Genomic DNA, 13,964 nt, shown 5'->3' with positions numbered 1-13,964 from the left:
GAGAGTCCTTGATAAACTTTGACACAAAGTAGTCTGTGATAAATAGCACAATACGTTTCATCTGAGTATTTGTTATAGTCAAATTAATCCATACATTATGCTTTTATTACTCAAAAACGAGTTGTATGAGCTCAGGTCAATGAGGCCTACAGGCCATAAATAGCAAATAGAAGTTCAAAACGTTTAATGTTCACAAGAACTTAAGTTGATAAAAATATCTAGCACAACATGAGGTGATAATATATGTATTATTTTGGATTTATAATCAGCTATAATGGGGAGGTCATTTTGGACCGGGAACACATAATTAATTAACATGAAACGAACATAACAGAAGGGTTATTCAAGGGCCTATCTCCACATCTAATATTTAATCAGTGTGCATAATATGGCGTCATGGCTGTGAGTTTCTGGAATATTTGGCATTTGGGCGTTATAGGCATAACCATAACTAAACGCGTTTGCGCGCACCAGTTCCTCCCAAACACGTCAAATGTTTTTGTTAAAACACTCAGGGTTTAACGCACCACGTTGTACCACATTCTACATCTTGCCGCTTGGAAATCGGCCAAGCTTGTGTCTGGTGTCAAGCTAGCCTGAACAGATACTTTCAGACATCTAATTTCTTCACCTCATTCCTGAGACAGGACTGCGCCCACCCCTTGTGTAAGCAATTTAAACCTGATAGCAGACGATCATTTGCCTATCTTTACACTGCAAATCTTTGTTAACTTTAGATCGACCCAATATCGTATGCGCTTCTTTACCATAATCATTGTCATTTTTTTACGCGCAAAGCTCCATCCAGGCGGTAAACCTCTTTTGATTATCGAGTTTTAATGCAAGACAGAGCAGAACTTTGATTGGTGCAATCGAGAGGCTGTAGACTCCTGTTTGACGCGCGCCTGTGTTCTTTTCTACCCATGGAAATGGTCAGTACAGGTGCCTGAATGTGCACAACGACAACATTTTAATAATATGAACTTATTGCCAAGTGGAATATGTTTCTATTTATCTGTAGCAATCTGCTGGCTAACGTCAAGGGTCGACGGATCTTGGTGGTGAGTAGGCTCTCAAGAATGTGAAAATAGCACTTACGACTAATGAAAATGTAAAGTTAGTAGAAAATATTATCTGCTATAGGAACAATATATATATACACAATGGAGTCTAAACTTTACGCTATTGGCAAGGACTGCGTGAGACAATGCATGACTTTGGACACATAGGCTATGATCTGTGTAAACGTTGGTTTAATTTGAATTAAACTATAATAATTTCCAATAAAATATGTTCATGTGTAAAATAATCGAATGTATCCCCCATAACACTAGACATGCATGTTTCTTTAATTTGGACACATTATGGGGCAGATAATTTTATATTCCTTTATTCGTGTTCTAGAAGCCTAGTTTTTAATTATATATATATATAAATAAACACCATAGCCCACAAGGACATTCAAACAGATTCAAGTTGCATGGCCAAAACCTCTTTCATCTTTCTATGCAGGTACATGGGCACCCTCGGGTCGCAAGTGATGTGCGACAACATCCCCGGGTTAATCAACAAACAGCGGCAGCTGTGCCGCCAGCATCCCAAAGTTATGCAGGCGATTGGAGCCGGGATTAAAGACTGGATCGGGGAGTGCCAACATCAGTTTCAGAACCACCGCTGGAACTGCAATACCATGGCGCGAGACCACAACTTGTTCGGACGCCTACTGCTGCGTAGTAAGTATTGAGAGAGAGTAAAAAACTCATGCATATGCCTGCTGTAAAAATATGTAATTTCATATTTAATTAAATCCATTTTAAATTTATACTGAACAAAAATATAAACACAACATGCAACCATTTCAAAGATTTTACTGAGTTACAGTTCATATGAGGAAATCAATCAATTGAAATGAATTAATTAGGCCCTATGGATTACACAACTGGGAATACAGATATAAATCTATTAGTCACAGATACCTTAAAACAATGGGCCTCACAATGGTCCCCAGGATCTCTTCACAGTATTTTTATGCATTAAAATTTCCATCGATAAAATGCAATGGTGTTCGTTGTTCGTAGCTTATGCCTGCCCATACCATAACCCCACCGCCCCCATGGGGCACTCTGTTCACAATGTTGACATCAGCAAACTGCTTGCCCACACGACGCCATTTACATGGTCTGCGGTTGTGAGACTGGTTGGACGGTTGGACACTGCCAAATTCTCTAAAAAGCCGCCTCTGCTTATGGTAGAGACATTAACATTCAATTATCTGTCAACAGCTCTGGTGGACATTCCTGCAGTCATCATGCCAATTGCACGCTCCCTCAAAACTTGAGACATCATGTGGCATTGTGTCGTGTGACAAAACTACACATTTTAGTGTTGCCTTTTATTGTGCCTCAGCTTCTTGATATGCCACACCTGTCAGGTGGAGGTTTATCTTGGCAAAGGAGAAATGCTCACTAACAGGGATGTAAACAAACATTTTTGAGAAATAAGCTTTTTGTGCATATGGAACATTTCTGGGATCTTTTATTTCAGCTCTTGAAACATGGGACCAACACTTTACATGTTGCGTTTATATTTTGGTTCAGTGTTATTGATCAAATCAAAGATGTAGGCCTATATATGAACTAAATATCATATTTTTCATTCTCAAATATGAGCATGAACATGTTATTAGCTAAATTGCTCAGGGAAAAAGTGCAGCTATTAATTTACCATGCGTAAAATAGCTGATATTCTGGAATGACTTTTCTAATTGTGTGCTGGGAAAGTAATATAGTCTACTCATCTTCGTCCTCATGTACAAGACAAGCACGTCTGAACAAACAATAGACTAGTAATTCCAACATGCTATCTGCTATAGACTCTAGGCTCCTAGATATATAGCAAATATGGTATGCGTTTTTCCCCAACCAATTATTAACAGTGGTGAACCTATAAAGTTCTAGCCTTTATCAAAGTGAAAGAATTTGTGTGAAATTCATGTTCTTTGACAGATATTTTCCCCGTGTGCTTGCATTGCATTCCATACATTGTCTCACTTTACAGCTCTAGATGTATCAATATGACGTGCCTGCTTGCTGCTACTCTGATGAGAAGGGTGTAATTGCGGCACGCAATTTGGGGTGTTCCTGCATGTGGTCATTCCTGTACCTGCAGGAACCCCTCTTTATACTTCTATTGGTTGATCCGTTTTTATAAGCTAGGACTCCAGTAAACAGGCAGGAGGCGGCAGCTCTCCTATACAGTAGATGGCGCCAACCGCCAATAAACCCCACAGAAGAAGAAAAAGAAGATGAAGAAGAAGAAAACAGGGGTGACAACTGTAGCTAGCTAGGACACCGGTAGACGGTGTCCTCCATTCTGTTAGTGAGGGCAGGTGTTTGGCAGGCGGGCGCGAACGACACTATGTGCTAGCTAGCTAGGACTCCGATACACAGCAGGTGGGATAGGTAGCTAGCTAGAACACGACACCGGTACACAGAAGGCGGGATAGGTAGCTACCTAGGACTCTGATACACAGCAGGTGGGGTAGGTAGCTAGCTAGAACACGACACCGGTACATAGCAGGCGGGATAGGTAGCTAGCTAGGACTCCGGTACACAGCAGGTGGGGTAGGTAGCTAGCTAGAACACGACACCGGTACACAGAAGGCGGGATAGGTAGTTAGCTAGGACTCCGGTACACAGCAGGTGGGGTAGGTAGCTAGCTAGAACACGACACCGGTACACAGCAGGCGGGATAGGTAGCTAGCTAGGACACGACACCGGTACATAGCAGGCGGGATAGGTAGCTAGCTAGGACTCAGGTACACAGCAGGCGGGATAGATAGCTAGCTAGGACACGACACCGATACACAGCAGGCGGGATAGGTAGCTAGCTAGAACACCGGTAGACCGTGTCCTTCGCCCCCGCCTGTTGGGTACTGCTTTCCTGCAGTTCTGTTAACAACGGCATTGGTAGGTGTTCGTCTAGCTAGGTAGGTAGAACTCCGGTACACAGCAGGTGGGAGGCGGGGGCGACATCGGTAGCTAGCTAGGACACCGGTAGACAGTGTTCTTCACCCTGAAAAACTTGGATAATACTTTTATTTCCCTTTATTTATTTTTCTCCACATTTTAATTGTATAGACAATCATGCAGGAACCAATGGAATGCTTGAGGCGGGACGTTCACTCAGGAACCAATTGGAAGCTCGAGGGGGGGAATGTCCACATGCAGGAACACCCTGAATTGCGGGCCGCAATCACACACTATTGGCTCTGATCGGTATCAGGTCCAGTGCTCTAGATGCTTATAAAACTGCCACAGCTGACAAATGTGGGGAGTCAAGAATAAGTGTGTCAACTCCAATCTCACCAGCTATGAATATATTAGTCTTCTCTCCACTTTGGAATCTCTTTTTAATTGGTATAAATGTGAGGATCCACTCCACCTTGGGGGTGATCATCTAAATAAAATGGGTAATTCTATTGGGCATCATGTCCCAGTCCTCCGGCTCCTATAGGCCCTAAATTATTCCAAGGCGGAGCTTTAATGGCCAGTTTCCCAGAAAGACTAGTCCTGGACTAAAAATAATGTTCAATGGCGATTCACTATTGAATGTATTTATTTTTTACTCCTGGACTAGGCTTAATCTGTGTCCAGGAAACCAACCCTGAGAATTGCATGTAATTTGGTTCTTTAATCGTCCCTTTGGTATTCAGACCTCCCAGACTCGGCTCTGGTTGTGTCACACAACATTAGGAAGCTGCTCTGATTGGCAGCATTATCGCTGTGGCACCGTGAGAAGCTACTTATTGTCAATGTCAGGGCGCTAATTTAAAACAATTACCGAGTTTTCTTTTTTTGGATGGTTTCATGTTCTCATCCTTTGGTTTATCTACTCATTAACCAGATTAAACATTCACAGTCATTCACAGGCGCACACACAGTGAGGGTGTGTGTGTGTGTGTATGTGTGTGTGTGTGTGTGTGTGTGAGAGAGTGAGAGAACATCTTGACATAAAAAACAGAGCATTGTGAACTGAAGTTTGGTGTTTCCTGATCTCAGACGCACACACACACACACACACACACCCTTCACTTTGATCCCACAGATCTCTCATCAGTTAGAAGAGAAGTCAGGGGTATTTGATCACAGAGCATTGCTGGTCAATTTCTGGTCAACTTGGAGTTAGATCAAGCAAAACACTGCCATGCCTTAAATAAAAGACTTGAAAGAGTAACAAACAGTATCCATGCAGATACCCCAACCTCAACCAATAGCTAGCTATTGCAAGACATTTTTACATAATGTTCACTGTGTACAGTACACACACACACACACACACTCTGTAGTGGTTATACATCTTTATGGGATACTGGTTGGATACAATTGACAGTTTCTGTGCATTTGTGTAACTTATACAGTGAGTATACAAAACACTAAGAACTTCTCTTTCCATGACACAGACTGACCAGGTGAAAACTATGATCCCTTATTGATGTCACCTGTTAAATCCACGTCAAATCAGTGTAGATGAAGGGAAGGAGACCGGTTAAAGGAGGATTTCTTTTTTTAAGCCTTGAGACAATTGAGACATGGATTGTGTATGTGTGCTATTCAGAGGGTGAATGGGCCAGACAAAAGATTGAAGTGCCTTTGAACGGGGTATGGTAGTAGGTGCCAGGCGCACCGGGTTGTGTCAAGAACTGCAATGCTGCTGGGTTTTTCACGCTCAACAGTTTCCCATGTGTATCAAGAATGGTCCACCACCCAAAGGACATCCAGCCAACTTGACACAATATTAGGAAGGTGTTCCTAATGTTTTGTACACTCGGTGTATGTTTGTGCAATGAGTTTGTGTGCATTAGTCATGGCCTTTAGGTAAGCCTATTCATACAGTTGAAGTCGGAAGTTCACATACACCTTAGCCAAATACATTTAAACTCCGTTTTTCACAATTCCTGACATTTAATCCTAGTAAAAATTCCCTGCCTTAGGTCAGTTAGGATCACCACTTTATTTTAAGAATGTCAGAATAGACAATTATTTATTTAACCTTTTATTTCTTTCATCACATTCCCAGTGGGTCAGAAGTTTACATACACTCAATTAGTATTTGGTAGCATTGCCTTTAAATTGTTTAACTTGGGTCAAATGTTTCGGGTAGCCTTCCACAAGCTTCCCACAATAAGTTGGGTGAATTGTTGGCCCATTCCTCCTGACAGAGCTGGTGTAACTAAGTCAGGTTTGTAGGCCTCCTTGCTCGCACACGCTTTTTCAGTTCTGCCCACAAATCTTCTATAGGATTGAGATCAGAGCTTTGTGATGGCCACTCCAATACCTTGACTTTGTTGTCCTTAAGCCATTTTGCCACAACTTTGGAAGTATGCTTGGGGTCATTGTCCATTTGGAAGATCCATTTGCGACCAAGCTTTAACTTCCTGACTGATGTCTTGAGATGTTGCTTCAATATATGCACATGATTTTCCTCCCTCATGATGCCATCTATTTTGTGAAGTGCACCAGTCCCTCCTGCAGCAAAGCACCCCCACAACATGATGCTGCCACCCCCGTGCTTCACGGTTGGGATGGTGTTCTTCGGCTTGCAAGCCTCCCCCTTTTTCCTCCAAACATAACGATGGTCATTATGGCCAAACAGTTCTATTTTTGTTTCATCAGACCAGAGGACATTTCTCAAAAAAGTATGATCTTTGACCCCATGTGCAGTTGCAAACCGTAGTCTGTCTTTTTTATAGCGGTTTTGGAGCAGTGGCTTCTTCTTTGCTGAGCGGTATTTCAGGTTATGTCGATATAGGACTTGTTTTACTGTGGCTATAGATACTTTTGTACCTGTTTCCTCCCAGCATCTTCACAAGGTCTTTTGCTGTTGTTCTGGGATTGATTTACACTTTTCACACCAAAGTACCTGGTACCTTCAGGCGTTTGGAAATTGCTCCCAAGGATGAACCAGACTTGTGGAGGTCTACATTTTTTTTTTCTGAGGTCTTGGCTGATTTATTTAGATTTTCCCATGATGTCAAGCAAAGAGGCACTGAGTTTGAAGGTAGGCCTTGAAATACATCCACAGGTACACCTCCAATTGACTCAAATTATGTCAATTAGCCTATCAGAAGCTTCTAAAGCCATGACATCATTTTCATGACATCAAGTTGTTTAAAGGCACAGTCAACTTAATGTATGTAAACTTCTGACCCACTGGAATTGTGATACAGTGAATTATAAGTGAAATAATCTGTCTGTAAACAATTGTTGGAAAGTAGATGTCCTAACCGACTTGCCAAAACTATAGTTTGTTAACAAGAAATTTGTGGAGTGCTTGAAAAACAAGTTTTAATGACTCCAACCTAAGTGAATGTAAACTTCACTGTGTGTCCATGTAACTTATACCTTCTGGTGTGTATACTGTTCCCTGTGTGTGTGTTTGTGTGTGCGTAGTGTAGTGTGGTGGGTGTGTGTGCGTGTAGTGGGTGTGTGTGCGTGTAGTGTGTGTGTGCATGTGGAGTGTGAGCTTGCTTACGTGTGTGTGTTCAGCACTCACACAATGTCTTCCTCTTCCTCTCTATGCCTACCAGGCAGTCGTGAAGCGGCCTTTGTGCACGCCATCTCCTCGGCTGGGGTGGTCCACACGCTGACCCGGGCTTGCAGCCAGGGAGAGCTGCAGTCGTGCTCCTGTGACCCCACCAAGAAGGGCTCGTCCCGGGATGCCAAGGGGACGTTCGACTGGGGCGGCTGCAGCGACCATGTGGAGCACGCCATGAGGTTCAGCCAGTCCTTCATAGACGCCAAAGAGAGAAAGGAGAGAGACGCCAGGGCTCTGATGAACCTCCACAACAACCGCGCTGGGAGAAAGGTGGGTTCAAAGTTTAAACACATTATGGGGGAGTAATGACTCCAACTGAACCAATTTGATCTAGATCAGTGTTTTCCAAACAGTTGGTTTGCATATTTGTATTCCTGAACTGGCACACCAGATTCAAATAATCAAGGGCTTGATGTTTAGTTGACTAGTGGAATCAGGTGTGCCAATCAAGGGCTGGTGATCCAAGAGTAGAGGGTTGGGATACACTTGTTTAGAGGAATTTGATAGACTATTACCCTGTGTAGATTCCTTCCATAGACACACACGTGCACATACACCAACATACAAACCCTACCTGACACACAACCACCAACCAACCAGATACACACCTATCCTCCCTAACAACACTTCTTTCTCTCTCCATCCCCTTCCTCATCACCACACAGGCGGTGAAGCGGTTTATGTCCCTGGAGTGTAAGTGTCATGGCGTGAGCGGCTCCTGCAGCGTCCGGACCTGCTGGCTGGCCCTGGCCGACTTCCGCCGCACGGGCGACTACCTGCGGCGGCGCTACAACGGGGCGGTGCAGGTGGCCATGAACCAGTATGGCACGGGCTTCACCACCGCACAGCGACACTTCAAACGGCCCAGCAAGAACGACCTGGTCTACTTCGAGGACTCGCCAGACTACTGCATAAGAGACCAAGAGTCTGGTGAGTTTGGTTAGTAGAGTTCAGATTTAGTCCACAGTCCAGACAGAGATACTGACGTAGATGATGTACGCTCTGTCTGTCTGACATCTGACATGACTGTCTCTCTGTAGAGTAGAACACCGTACTACTTGTCCATAATATCTTCAGTATGTGGTAATATTTTCACAGGGTAACTACTCAGCCTCTTGTACAGTAGGGTTATTCTCTCAATGCTGCACCGGATAACACCAGATGTAGTATGTGAGTTCAAAACAGAGAGAATGTGTTGGTGTGCCTGTGAGCGAGAGGTATGTGTGGGTGTGTTTCTGAGACGGCAAGAAAATAGTGTGAGTGAAAACAATGTGTGTGTGATCTGAAGGACCTGGGTGCCCGTCAGGCAGCAGATGATCCGAGGTGATCAGGTGTCGGCCAGTTTAAGGGCCATTACACAGTTCTGTGGGCTGAAACCCGACCTGCCGCGCACCACTATAAATTACCCCTGCTGGAGCACACACACATACCCTTGGGCACAGTGATGGCCCCTACACCTCTGCACGCTTGGACCCCCAAAATTGAGGAATATTTGGAGGGTAAGTCATATCTCTCAAACCCCTCTGACCGACATCAAAGCTAACCACCCCTAATGTAGACCTGGGGGGACCTCTCTGAAGTTCCCTCCCCTCTTTGTCTCCTCTCCTTCATTACGCTGACCTAAAGTCACAGGATAGGTGAAGGCAATATGGTGAACACCCACCACCGAGGATAGGTGAAGGCAATATGGTGAACACCCACCACCGAGGATAGGTGAAGGCAATATGGTGAACACCCAGTACTGAGGATAGGTGAAGGCTATATGGTGAACACCCACCACCGAGGATAGGTGAAGGCTATATGGTGAACACCCAGTACTGAGGATAGGTGAAGGCAATATGGTGAACACCCACCGCTGAGGATAGGTGAAGGCAATATGGTGAACACCCACCACCGAGGATAGGTGAAGGCAATATGGTGAACACCCACCACCGAGGATAGGTGAAGGCAATATGGTGAACACCCACCACTGAGGATAGGTGAAGGCAATATGGTGAACACCCAGTACTGAGGATAGGTGAAGGCTATATGGTGAACACCCACCACTGAGGATAGGTGAAGGCAATATGGTGAACACCCAGTACTGAGGATAGGTGAAGGCTATATGGTGAACACCCAGTACTGAGGATAGGTGAAGGCTATATGGTGAACACCCAGTACTGAGGATAGGTGAAGGCAATATGGTGAACACCCAGTACTGAGGATAGGTGAAGGCAATATGGTGAACACCCAGTACTGAGGATAGGTGAAGGCTATATGGTGAACACCCAGTACTGAGGATAGGTGAAGGCTATATGGTGAACACCCACCACTGAGGATAGGTGAAGGCAATATGGTGAACACCCACCACTGAGGTCTTTAACGTCAGCACAATTGAAGAAAAGGAAACAAGGAGAGGAAGAGCTATGCATTTGGAAAGTATTCAAGAGTACTTGACTTTTTTCACATTTTGTTATGTTACATCCTTATTTGAAAATGTATCATCAATCTACACACAATACCCCATAATGACAAAGAGAAAACAGGTTTTTAGAAATGTTTGCAAATTTATAATTTAAAAAAAAACAGAAATACCTTATTTACATAAGTACTCAGACCCTTTGCTATGAGACTCGAAATTGAGCTCAGGTGCACCCTGTTTCCATTGATCATCCGTGAGCTGTTTCTACAACTTGGAGTCCACCTGTGGTAAATTCAATTGATTGTACATGACTTGGAAAGGAACATACCCATCTATATATTAGGTCCCACAGTTGACAGTGCAGGTCAGAGTAAAAACCAAGCCATGAGGTCAAAGGAATTGTCCGTTGAGCTCCGAGACAGGATTGTCAAGGAACAGATCTGGGGAAGGGTACCAAAAAAGTTCTACAGCATTGAAGGTCCCCAAGAACACAGTGGCCTCCATCATTCTTAAATGGAAGAAGTTTGGAACCACCAAGACATTTCCTAGAGCTGGCTGCCCGGCCAAACTAAGTAATCGGGGGAGAAGGCTGGGAGGTGACCAAGAACCTGATTGTCACTCTGACAGAGCTCCAGAGTTCCTCTGTGGAGATGGGAGAACCTTCCAGAAGGACAAATATCTCTGCAGCACTCCACCAATCAGGTCTTTATGGTAGAGTGGCCAGTCGGAAGCCACTCCTCAGTGAAAGGGACATGACAGCCCACTTGGAGTTTGCCAAAAGGCACCTAAAGGACTCTCAGACCATAAGAAACAAGATTCTCTTGTCTGATGAAACCAAGATTGAACTCTTTGGCCTGAATGTCAAGCGTCATGTCTGGAGGAAACCTGGCACCATCCCTACGGTGAAGCATGGCGGTGGCAGAATCATGCTGTGGGGATGTTTTTCAGTGGCAGGGACTGGGAGACTAGTCAGGAGGGAAAGATGAACGGAGCAAAGTACAGAGAGATCCTTGATGAAAGCTCCAGAGCGCTTAGGACCTCAGACTGGGGCGAAGGTTCACCTTCTAACAGGACAATTTTACTAAGCACACAGCCAAGACAATGCAGAAGTGGCTTCGGGACAAGTCTATTATGTAAATGTGATATCTTTTTATTATTAATACATTTGTAGAAAGTTCTAAAAACCTGTTTTTGTTACATCATGGGGTATTGTGTGTAGATTGATGAGGGGAAAAAACGATTTAATCCATTCTAGAATAAAGCTGTAACGTAACAAAATGTGGAAAATGTCAAGGGGTCTGAATACTTTCAGAATGCACTGTATACACACCTCGGACAGTTTTTTTGGTACACTCATCTAGTACTGGTTTTGACCCCCTTTGCCTCCAGAACAGCCTGAATGGATACACCTGGTCAGCAAAAATGTTAAGATGCACTGTGGCGTTCAATCATTGTTCGATTGGTATCAAGTGACCTAACGTGTGCCAGAAAAACATTCCTCACACCAGTACACCACCTTCATGGAGTGCCATCAGCATGATGCAAGAGGAACCGGGATTCTCGAACCAGGCAATGTTTTTCCACTCCTCAATTGTCCAGTGTTGGTGATCGTGTGCCCACTGGAGCCGTTTCTTCTTGTTTTTAGCTGATCGGGGTAGAACGTCTGCTGCAATTGTCATCTGCTGCAACAGCCCATCCGTGACAAGGATTGACGAGTTGCACATTCCGAGATGCATTTCTGCACACCACTGTTGTACTGCACCGTTATTTGTCAGTTTGTGGCCCGCCTGTTATTTTGCACAATTCTTGCCATTCTCCTTCAACCTCTCTCATCAATTAGCTGTTTTTCACCCACACTACTGCCACTGACTGGATGTTACTTGTTTACTAGACAATGTAGTGCATGAAAAGCCCAGGAGGCGACCATTTCTGAGATACTGGATCTGGCGTGCCTGGCACACCACGCTCAATGTCGCTTAGGTTACTTGTTTTTCCCATTCTAACGTTAAATAGAACAGTAAATGAACGCCTCGACTCCAGTCTGCCGGCTTTATATGAAGGTTCTTTATGAGCTGTATACATGTAAGCATGGTGAGCTCACTGACCATGGCCCCTCTCATGAGAACCTCGCTCCAGACATCTTGGACAACACACACACACAGCCCTGGGAGACAGATACTGTAGAGACTGCACCCCCCTGTGCCTCTCCAAAGTGTGAAATCAATTTCCCTCGGCCCCATGGAGGCTCAGGTGCTAAACTCAACTCTCGGCGCCCCCTCATCTTAATTCAATAAGCAGACGCCAGGAGAGAAGAGAGAGAGAGAGGGAGAGAGAGAAGGGGGGTGGAGTCTGTCCTTGATGTCAACCCTAGCTGTGCAGCATACCATGACTGACGGAGAGGCGGACACGTTGTTGGGTGGGGGTGGTCTCATCGTGCCCAGACACAATACCTGGCTGCTCTCCCTCTTTTTCTACCTCCCTCCTCCTCCCTATCGCTCTACCTCCCTCTATCTCTCAGCAGTGAGGAACAGATGGACAGAGAGGGAGGGAGGGATGAGGAGAGCATAGAGGGCTATAGAAATAAGCTGCCTAGAACAGACATGATCTGTTCCCAATACCAAATCGACTCCTAGCTAGCCGCTTTAAGTCAGGACATTCATCGTCACGTGTACAGGGTTTTCACCTTAGTGCAGAGGAAGGAGGTAAGGAAAGGAAGCTACTTTAGACTATTGAGGTTTGAGTTGAGGCCTCAAATAAATAGTAAATATTGATCTTATTTAATTGTATTATGGGATGATTTCTGGGAGTCCAATAAGCCTGCCAGACACCCTTGCACGGTCACTCTGAGAAGAGGCGCAGGAGTGTGTGACAGTGAGTGCCAGCCAGGGTGTAAAATGAACACCTGATGAAGAGCCTGAGTACCAGCTGATGGCTCCTATCATCGATCGCTCATCCTGTCTCCCTTCATCCTCTTATCCCTCCCTCATCTCCCCCCTCCATACCTTTCTCACTCACCGTCTCATCAAGTTTAGATTGAGTACACTGCATTCTATTGGAATGATGTCAATACCTGTACGGTAGTGGGGCTTAGACCGTTGTTTGCCAACAATCACTCCATTGCAGCTAAAGATTAGATTTAGTCTATTTGGCATGTTATAAGCACATTTGATAAGGATTGTATGTGGATCACAAGGTAAAAAAGCTTACTGATTCAATATACAGGCAGAAAATATACCTGATTTGGATGAGGATTTGATACATCATTTCTCTCCCTCGCCAGGTTCGGTGGGGACGGGAGGGCGGGTGTGCAACCGGACGTCTCGCGCCGTAGACAGCTGCGAGGTTATGTGCTGCGGCCGGGGCTACGATACAACACGCGTCAGCCGCACCACCAAGTGTGAGTGCAAGTTTCACTGGTGCTGCGCCGTGCACTGCCGGGACTGCAACCAGGAGATGGACGTGCACACCTGCAAGGCCCAGACATGACCACAGTGCACCACTATACCACCAACCAACCGCTTATCCAGATTTGGTCTGAAATGGCAACCTATTTCCTATGGTGCACTACTTTTGACCAGGCCCTGATCAACAGTAGTGCACTAACTAGTGAATAGGGTGGATTTTGGACATAGCGCCAAATCAGTCTGACTTGCACCTGACTAAGAAGCATCAGGGTTTGACGCCCCCTGTAGGCTATTGCACCAAGAACACCTTACAATCTCATTTTGTTCTTCCCTCACATTCCATTATATTTATTTGCTCTCTCAATAACCCAAAAAACTTTTCTGAAATGTATTCAAATTTTTATATGTAAATACAAACTTTATGTAATTTAAAAGTTTAGTGTATAGTTTATGGAAATTGATAGACCTGACCATACACCCCTGTCCTCAACCAGCCAGTTACAAGACATGCTTTAGTCACCTGAACGCCACTTATGGCCCACGGGAATATTTATTACAGTTGT

General features: G+C 44.7%; 1 protein-coding gene across 1 annotated transcript; it reads left to right on the top strand.

Moving 5' to 3' along the window:
• Positions 1-574: 574 nt before the first annotated feature.
• Positions 575-13,875, top strand: LOC139584365 (protein Wnt-2). The gene is made up of 5 exons (XM_071416099.1): positions 575-1,061; positions 1,513-1,733; positions 7,589-7,866; positions 8,262-8,526; positions 13,278-13,875. The coding sequence occupies exons 1-5, from the start codon at positions 979-981 to the stop codon at positions 13,481-13,483; spliced, it is 1,053 nt and encodes a 350-aa protein (XP_071272200.1). The 5' UTR covers positions 575-978; the 3' UTR covers positions 13,484-13,875.
• The last annotated feature ends 89 nt before the right edge of the window (positions 13,876-13,964 follow it).

The sequence above is a fragment of the Salvelinus alpinus genome, chromosome 9 (genome assembly GCF_045679555.1).
Source record: "Salvelinus alpinus chromosome 9, SLU_Salpinus.1, whole genome shotgun sequence".
Lineage (NCBI taxonomy): Eukaryota > Metazoa > Chordata > Actinopteri > Salmoniformes > Salmonidae > Salvelinus > Salvelinus alpinus.
Note: the sequence above shows the minus strand (reverse complement) of the source record. Positions and strands in the feature narration are given on the sequence as shown.